This window comes from Rhinolophus sinicus, chromosome 6 (genome assembly GCF_057876585.1).
Source record: "Rhinolophus sinicus isolate RSI-liver-muscle chromosome 6, RSI-T2T, whole genome shotgun sequence".
NCBI classification, from domain to species: Eukaryota; Metazoa; Chordata; class Mammalia; order Chiroptera; family Rhinolophidae; genus Rhinolophus; species Rhinolophus sinicus.
Window position 1 is genome coordinate 53205346 of NC_142506.1, and position 10138 is coordinate 53215483.

General features: G+C 38.7%; 1 protein-coding gene across 1 annotated transcript in view; it reads left to right on the top strand.

Moving 5' to 3' along the window:
• CATSPERE (catsper channel auxiliary subunit epsilon) overlaps positions 1-9633 on the top strand; it is an 84497-nt gene extending 74864 nt beyond the window's left edge. The window contains exons 20-22 of the mRNA XM_019730846.3: positions 1599-1756; positions 8500-8553; positions 9480-9633. Of these exons, the coding sequence (XP_019586405.3) occupies positions 1599-1756; positions 8500-8553; positions 9480-9633 (366 nt within the window). The remainder of the gene's footprint in view (positions 1-1598; positions 1757-8499; positions 8554-9479) is intronic.
• Positions 9634-10138: the final 505 nt, after the last annotated feature.

Here is a 10138-nt window from a genome sequence, read left to right on the forward strand (position 1 = left end):
GACACATTATGTAGTCTGCTTATTTGTCGTATTTATATTCTGTCTCCCCAACTAGAATGAGAGAAGACTTTGTTTTGTTCACTGCTGTAGCCCCAACATCGAACCCATTATGGGTGCTCAATAAATATTTGTAGAACTAATTAATTGCGTATAGACCGTCTACCAATTATAAAAAGTATCATTCCACTAGTAAGAAATCATAAAGAGGGCCGGCCTGGTGGTTCAGGTGGTTAGAGCGCCGTGCTCCTAACACCGAGGTCACCAGTTCGATTCCCATATGGGCCAGTGAGCTGTGCCCTCTATAGCTAAGATTGTGAACAACAGCTCTTCCTGGAGCTGGGCTGCCATGAGCAGCCAGAGGCCATGAGCAGCCAGAGGCCATGAGCAGCCAGAGGCCGTGAGCTGCCATTAAATTTTCAGGAATTAAAAAAAAAAAAAAAAAAAAATCGTAAGGAATTAAACTAGCAATGGAATTATTTAAAAACAAAACACCCTCCTGACTTTTTGCTGAAAGACATTCAAGGGTCTGGGGTTGAGGATAGTGTAAGTGATCTATATATGCCAAAATCTCATAAAGGGCACCCAAATGTTCTAAGATTCTGCCAAAATAACATATTCCTTGGGAAGCAATGAACCACCTGGTGAGTAACAGTCATGGATCTTGCCTCAGTCCGTAGGCTATAACGCCGGGGTTTTCAAATCTTAGTGTACACAGAATCTCCCAGAAGACCTGTTGAAACACATCTCTGTACCCTACCTCCAAAGTTTCTGATTCAACAGATGTGGGGTGGGGCCCCAAAATTTGCATTTCTAACAAGTTCCCAGGTGATGCTGATACTACTGCCCTGGGATCCACATTTAAGAACCATTGAAATAGTGGCTTACATTCTAGAAAGATTCGGAGTGCCCACACAAGGCCCTAAATGTTCAGTTCTATTGAATTCAAGAAACACAATACTCACCACTAAAAGGGCGGACTCAGTCTGGAGTCTGAATATAACAGAACACTAGTTATGTTCTGTGAGTAAAGCTACCCTACTGAAGGGTATATTAACTGTACAGTATGTAACTGAACTGTATGTTAATTAAAAATGGCAATCAGAGGTTCTCTTTTCCTGAAACCTATACCTGAAATGAAACAGCATTTCATTCCTATAATATCTATATATCTATCTCTATATATAGCTATATATGTGTATATATATACTTATGATGTATCTATATATAAATAGATAGATAGAGATATATATACACACAAATACCTAATGATCAAAATAGTGTCTGTCCCCAAATTAAGCATCCTTGGAGGATTTTATGCTTTTTTGATTTAGGGAAATAATATGCTTATACTCTCAACACCCTAATTTATTATCATCTGCAAATAAAAAATAAATATAGCATTTGCTTTCACTAAGCTTCACTTTTTATCAAATGTTAACCCAATATATCCTCTAAAACTACTAGACAGCACTAAAATGATAGAAGGTAATAACCATTATATCTCTAACTAATTTGCCAAGATAAATATATGAGAATATAATTTTGTTTGTTAAAGTCAGAAAATAACCTTAAGGTTTTTGTCATTGTTTCCTGTTCAGAACTATAAGCACTGTTTTTCTTATGCTATTGGAAAACCAGGAGACTTAAATCAACCATATGAGATTATCAATAAGTCTAACCATAACCATTTAGTGTGGCCCATGCACCACACTGGAATGTATGTGTTTCGAGTGAAGATCCTGGATCCAAACTATAGGTGAATATAAATGTTTTATTATAATAGTTTTAGCACTAGTCCCTCAATATTACATTTTTATTTTCTTGATTTAATTTGATGTCACCCAGATATCCAATACTGTTATTCTTATTTACATATTTGCTTTTTCATTTTATAGCAATCACATTGAACATTGTATAGAGGTGGGAGATAAGATTTCATGTTACACATTAATTTAATTCATAATTACATCTGAGTACTTTACCATGTTTCTTGGCTGTGATAAATGCAAATATAACATACGGGCAATCTCAGCCTTCAAGGTGCTTATAATTAAACTGGTTGGGGGAACAAAGACTGTTTTAATGTTCATCTAGAAAGTCTGAAGGTAAGAGGCTGCCTACAGGTACACTGACTCAAAGGGAGGCTGAAGAATGACATGGTGGATGGAAATGGGGCTTTCACCAATGTTGGGGGTAAATGTGTGCAGTTTCAGATGGGTTCATATGAACGCATGAAAAGAAACTGGACTTGGATCATAGTGAAAGGGACCATCCCTGCTCACCTCAGGGATAAGGTGACCCCAAAGAGAGAGAATGTGTGGGGAAAACCATAGGAAGTCAGGAGCTGAGGTGTGGTTGGTAAATGGCCAGACAAAGCATCCCCTAAGTCATGATATATCAGGTGATATTTCCCAGTTGGAAGTATATGAAGAACCCATTCTGCGTTTTGGATTTTGGAATGCTACTGTGTTTCCCCCAAAATAAGACCGGGTCTTATACCATATTTCCCCAAAAATAAGATTGGGTCTTATATTAATTTTTGCTCCAAAAGACGAATTAGGGCATATTTTCAGGGGATGTCTTATTTTTTTCATGTACAACAATCTACATTTATTCAAATACAGTCGGGTCATCTTCTTCTGGAACATTGCCATAATGCACTGGCTGACAATCTTAATTGGGGTTTATTTTCTGGGTAGGTCTTATTTTCAGGTAAACACGGTAGCTCTCTCCCCTCAAGAGAAAAAGTTAATGTTTCGCATCTAATACACAAAGTCTCTCAGCCACATAACGTTTTCATCTTCTCCTCTCACATGTGCCCAACTCTGGAAGCTTCTGAAACAGCAGCTAGCAAGTGGAAGAGGAAGTTTAGTGAAGAAAAGATAATAAATGTCCAAACCCCTCTCCCCAGTGCTACCTCTTTAAGCATGATTCAGACCCAAGTGTGAGGAAGGAAAAAGTTTCTTAATGTTTGAGAGATGAAAGCTTTATAAGTAGATTGGACTAGGATTTGTATTACCTGAAAATTTTCTGCCCAAATATTTTACCCAGGGACAGGGAAGGACAATTCCACAGACAATTTGTCTAAAGGGATAATGACAAGAAAGAATAAAATTTCTATTTCACTCAACAAAGTCCAATAAATGAGTTACACTAAGAGATGCCACCATCACACAAGACAAGAGGGAAGAAAATTTCTAGTGGGAAGAATCAAAAATGTCATAGTTCGGAGTCACATTAACAGAGAATTTTCACAAAGCACTAACTTGAAAATATATCCACACCCCTATGTTCACTGAAGCATTATTTACAATAGCCAAGACATGGAAACAACCTAAGTGTCCATTGATGGATGAATGGATAAAGAAGATTGATATACATATATATGTATATATATGTATATATATATGTATGTATATATATATACACACATATATATGTATATATATGTATATATATACATATATATGTATATATATACATACATATATATACATATATATGTATATCAATATATGTATATATATACATATATATACACACACACACACATATACATACATATACATATACATGAAATAGAATATTATTCAGTCATAAAAAAGAAAGGAGAGATCCAAAACGGAGTAGATAAACACTCTGCTTGCGTTATTCCATGAACACATCAAAATTACAACTAAATTATAGAACAACCAACCTGGAGAACTATCTGAAGTCTAGCCAAACGAAAGTCCTATAACTGAAAATATAAAGAAGCCACGTCGAGACCGGTAGGAGGTGCGGAGACGCGGAACGGGTCTTACACCTGTGTATGGAATATCTCAGCTGCCTTGGTTTCCCCCAGAGAAGTGCAGGATTCCAGCCCCCCACACCATGCTCCCCAGACCAGAGTACTGGTGCCGAGAAGAGGAGCCCCCACATCTGGCTGCGAAAAACAGTGGGGATTCCAATCATCTCAGTGGCTAGAAGGTTGTGGGAAACCCAGCCATCTTCTTAAATGGCCCACACACAGACTCACTCGCTTGCAGACACTCACCTTGGGCTCCAGCGGAGGGATGATGACTCGAGGGGCCTCAGATACATATGAAAGGGCAGACTGAAGTGTGTGGCTTCCCCAGGGAGGACTAGAGGACATTAGACATTTTCCCTGTGAGGAGTCCTTCTTCGGTGCAGCCGGCAGGTGGGCACCATCTTTTTTGTATTGAGCCGGCCCCCTCCAGCCAAATCTGAATCTGATTGGCCTGGTGAGCTCCGTTGCTCTGCCCCGCTGACTCCCTGGGAGCACGCCCCACCCAAGTCATGCACCTGCACCACCAGAGGCACTTTCTCCATGGGCAGCCAGCCGCACCCCCATTGCACTCTTTCTTGGAAAACTATCAGAGTCTTGGAAAACTAGCAAGCCTAGGTGGGCAGTGACTGGCCTCAGTGTGCGCTCAGACTTTTCCTGAGTCACTCCAGGCTCAGCACTGGCACCAAACCAGAATTGACATTAACCTGGTGACCACAATTCTTCCCACTCTAGTGCCTCACCCAACTTGCCTACCACAGGAGGCTTTATCAGTGACTGAAACTTACAGGAAGCAGCAGGTAGCAGCAGGTCTTGGTGTGCCCTGGCTTTTTGTGGGGCTACCCCAGACCTGGTACTTGTGGCAGCTGTCCTTGGTTCCCAGCGTGGACTCTCCCACACACCTCCAGGTACAGCACAGGCAGCAACCAACTGTGGATTGCTTTATAGCTCCTAGCAGGTAGCCCCTGGCCAGTCACAGGCAGTGGGTGGCCTGGGCCTGTACCAGAGCCTCTCACAAGAGATCCCAGAACCAACATACTTGTGGGTTGGCTTCACACCACAGCAGAGCACTGCCCAACTTAGTCTCACAAGTGGCACACACAAGGGGTGATCTCAACAGACACTAGAGCCCACTGGGGTGAATCCCACTCAGTGGGATAAGCCTCCCACACAGCAGCCCATAAGCTGTGGATGTGACCAAACCCCATAGCCAGTCAAGTCAGCCTGAGAGTCAATCCCACCTACTGATATGCCAATAGCAATCAAGGCCCAAATATAACAGGAGGGCATGCACAACCCACACAAGGGACACTCCTGGAGCACCTGGCTCAGGTCACCAGGGATATTTGCCACTAGGCCCTACAGGACATCCAATACATAAGGCCACCAGCCCAAGACTGGGAGACAGCAGATCTATTTAACACATAGAAACTAACACAGAGAGGCAGCCAAAATAAGGAAACAAAGAAATGCATCCCCAATAAAAGAACAGGGGGAAAATCCAGAAAAAGAACTTTAAAAAATAGAGGCAAGCGACCTACCAGAGACAGAATTCAAAACAATGGTTATAAGGATGCTCAAGGAATTTAGTGAGAACTTCAACAAAGAAATAGCAAGCAGAAAAAAAGACACAGAGACCATTTTTAAAAAGTCAGAAGCGAAGAATACAATAACTGAAGTGAATAATGCACTACAAAGAATTAACAGCAGAATAAATGAAGCAGAGGATCGAATCAGCAATTTGGAATACACAGTAGCAGAAAACACCCAATCGCAGTAGAAGAAAAAAAGAATCCAAAAAAATGAGGATCGTTTAAGTGTCCCCTGGGACAACATCAAGCATAACAACATTCGCACCATCGTGGTACCTGAAGGAGAAGAGACAAAGCAAGACATTGAGAACGTATTTGAAGAAATAATGACTGAAAACTTTCCTAACCTGGTAAAGGAAATAGACATACAAGGCCAGGAAGCACAGAGTGTCCCAAACAGGATGAACCCAAACAGGCCCACACCAAGACACAGTATAATTAAAATTCCAAAGGTTAAAGACAAAGAAAGAATCCTAAAAGCAGCAAGAAAAAGGCAACTAGTAATTTATAAAGGTGTTCCCATAAGTTTGTCAGCTGATTTCTCAACAGAAACTTTGCAGGCCAGAAGGAGTTGGCACAAAATATTCAACATGATGAAAAGAAAGGACCTACAACCAAGACTACTCTATCCAGCAAGCCTGTCATTTAAAATCAAAGGATAGATAAAGAAAAAAGTCAAGAAAAAGCTAAAGGAGTTCATCACCACCAAACTAGTATTACAAAGAATGTTAGAGGGACTTTTTTAAAACAGAAAAAGAAATCAAAATTATGAATAATAAAATGGCAATAGTTACATATCTATCAATTACTTTGAATGTAAATGGATTAAATGCTCCAATCAAAAGCATACGGTGGCTGAATGGATAAGAAAACAAAACTCACACATGCTGCCTACAAAAGACTTTAGATTGAAAAGTCACACAAAGGCTTAAATAAAGGGATGGAAAAAGTTATTTCATGAAAATGGAAATGGGGAAAAAAAAAAAAAAAAAAAAGCTTGGGTAGCAACATTTATACCTGAGAAAGCAGACTTTAAAGCAAAGGATATAACAAGAGACAAAGAAGGATCCAGTAATCCTACTTCAGTGTATTTATCCAAAAAATTCCAAAATGCTACCTCGAGGGGACGTGTGCATCCATGTTCTGCATCCATGTTCATTGCAGCATAGTTTACGATGGCCAAGATGTGGAGACGGCCTAGTTGTCTGTAGATGGATGAATGACTAAAGAGCAGGTGGTACATATATACAACGGGATATTGCTCAGGCATGGAAGGGAATGGGTTCTTGCCATCTGTGGTGGCATGGATGGGCCTGGAGGGTGCTGTGCTGAGTGGAGTATGTCAGACAGAGAAAGACAGATGCAATGTGATTTTTGCTGATATGTGGAACCTAAGAACAAAATTAACAAACAAAACAGAAACAAACTCATAGATACAGAAAACATTTTGAAGGTTGCCAGATGGGAGAGTGGTTTGGGGGTGTTTGTGAACAGAGGAGAAGGGATTAAGAAGTACAAATTTGTTGTTACAAAGTAGTTATGGGTGTGTAGGGTACAGCATAAGGAACATAGTTAATAATATTGTAATAACTATGTATGGTCATATGGGTACTAGATTTGTTGGGCTGATAGGCAGTAGGGTGGAAAAAGTGAAGGCATTAAAAAGTACAAATTGGTAGTTAAACAAAATAGTCATGAGGATGTAAAGCAAAGCATAGGGAATATAGTCAACAATATGGTAATAACTATGTATAGTGCCAGGTGGGTACTAGACTAGTCAGGGGGATCACTTCTTAAATTATACAAATGTCTAACCATTACGCTGTACACCTGAAATTAATGTAAAATAATATTGAATGTCAACTGTAATTGAAAAATTTTAAAAGGGGGGAAAAGGTATAAGGGAACAAGAAGTTCAAATTTTCAAGTATAAAACAAATAAGTCATGGGGATGCAATGTACAGCATGGGGAATATAGTCAATAATATTGTGATAGCGTGGTACAGTGTCAGCTGGTTGCTGGACTTATCACGGTGATCACTTCTTTAGGTATATAAATGTTGGATAACTATGGTGTATACATAAAACTAGTATTAACACTGTACATTAATTAATTGTTAATAAAAATCTTAAAAAGGAAATCCTTCCATTTGCACCAACATGGATAGACCTTGAGGGCATTGTTTTAGAAAGTCTACTTTGCTTTGAATCCTAATTTTGCCACTAGTAGCTATGCAGTCTTAAGTAAATTGCTTTGTCTCTTTGAACTTACTTCTGTCCGTAAAATGAGTCGATAATACCTATCTCATAGTATTCTGCGGATTAAATGAAGACCCTGGGTAAAAATCCCTAACTTTGCTGGAACTTAAAATTAATTAAGCTCCTTTTCTCTTCTTCCACATGAAGGTGGGTGAAATCAAATCATTAATGTTTATTTAGCTATAATTGTCTCTTTCCAAGCAGTCTGCTAAGTTATGAGAGAAACTCAGTAACTTTAGAAACATAACAGTTTCATATATTGAATTTTCTGACATTCTCAGCTTCCTGAAGGAGTCAGCCTACATCGGTGAACAGCAGAGACACTTTGATCAGAAAACCCTGAATTCAAATCCCAGTTCTGCTGCTCACAACAGTGTAAACTTTTGCAAGGAGCTTAACCTATCTGAGCCTCAGTTTTCTCATCTAACAGGGAGGGTCGCTGTAAGGATTAGCCAAGATAATTTATAAAGCATTTGGTACACTGGCCTGGTACATAGCAACTGCTCAATTAGTATTCATTTTCAATAAGTATTAATGCTCAATAAATGTTAACTGTTTATTATGTTTGTCAATAATTTTTGTTAATTATTACTAATATCATTATTGCTGTTGCCTTGGGAATCAAAATGGTGTAAAGCTGTTAGGAGGACAGTGAGATTGCACTGACAAGCTCTGGGAATTTTACAGCAAGCAGCCTAAGTCACACATATGGAAAAATCATCACCGCTGTTTTGTAAATGTATCTAATCTCAAGAAAATGACGCCTTAAGATTGTACATGACTTGATTGTTACCATAGACACATGAATGGAGTCTTGATATATTGTACTTAATCTTTGATATTATTTTTTCTACTTTGCAGTTTCTGTCCCCTGACGGCAGTATTTGCAATAGAGATCTATGGAGTGATTCCCAGGTAATGATTGTGCCTAATTAGGCTTTAATGAGGGAAGTTGTCAAAGACATGGGTGGCAGCTCACAAGGAAAGGCCCTTCTCCTATTTCCCTGGGTGGGTCCCTAATATCTCTGCCCTATGTGTGATGTCCTAGAAACTGTATGAATCTATTATCCAGGGGTACAGCAGGAAGGAATTCCTGAGCATTGTTACTGCAGCTGGGGTCCCCTTTTGCTCCATTCCCCTCAACAGCCATTGTCTTCCCATCACACAAGTCTTTCAACTCCACCTAAGGGGCAGGAAGTAGACTGTGGCAGTGGGACTGGGAGGGGACAGTGGTTGTGCCCCCAGTGACCCTGAGTCAGCCCTCGAACACTGGCCATCGTCCTGATGTATCTATCCATCGGGAAACTAGTAGTAAAGGCATTTCCCTGGACCCCACTCCAGTTTCTTTGGGGAGCAGAGTAAAATGTCTTAACTCTAAAATTGGGATTGCAAATGATTTTGCTTCTCTCTCCCGGACCTGCGTTTTGTTTGTTTGGTTGGTTTTGGTTTTTGTAAAATATTAAACAAAAGTGGAAAACAATTATTTATGGCCCTACTTCAAATATTACTGACTCCTCAGTTTTTTTGTGCTAATGGGAGGCTCATGGTGCAAATAATCTGCAAATGAGATAAGACGTGTTGTTTCTAGCTAGGCAGCTTTGGGAAACTATAGCCTTTTTGCAGTCACTTTTCTCATTATATTTATCACACTGTCTATTTTCCTCCCTGGTCAGCCTCAAACACTAAGAGGTAAACATTTTGAGGATAGACCAAATGTCTTATTCATCTTTGTTTTCTGTGAGTGGCATAGTAACTAGCTATTAAAAAAATTGTTTAACTAAATAAATTAACAACTGAAATGAACAGTAATTTCTAATGACTTTTTTTTTTTCTTATTTCAGTCCAAATGGCTACCTGGTTGCTTCTCTTCTCCTTCTCCTGATGCTACTGTTCTTTAGCATTCTAGTTTTGAGCTACTTCCATTATATGAGGATTTATAGACAATATATTTATACACCAATTTACAAAACTGAAAGAAAGCAAAAGAGTAATTAGGGAAAAAGAAAGTTTACTATGGATATATGTATGTAGGAGTGTGTATAATACTTATATTGAGACCATGTGTTTGACCAAGAAATACCAAGTATGAGCTCATAGTATCCTCAAATTCAAAATCTGAAAAATGTTCTTAAATTACCCAAAACAGAAATATTTTCACATACACTGCTATTAAATTTATTCTTAATGTGTTTGCATTTATCTTAAGGTTGTTTATATACTCTCACGCAGCTTTAAAAAATAAATAAATTTTAAAAACTAAGTTTGGCTATTACAATCCTTCCTAAGAAAGAAAGTAAATTTTGAAAATGTATAAATGTGTCAAATATTATTAATTTGTATAAAACTTGTCACATGAAAACTCATGGCTATCAATATCTATAAAAAAAACTTAATGTGTGTATATTTAAACAATCTGTCTTAAACATATTTCAGAAGTTTTTCTAATGGTAGATTCACACATGCAATATACAACTTATGATATTGAAAATAAGCTGATGTT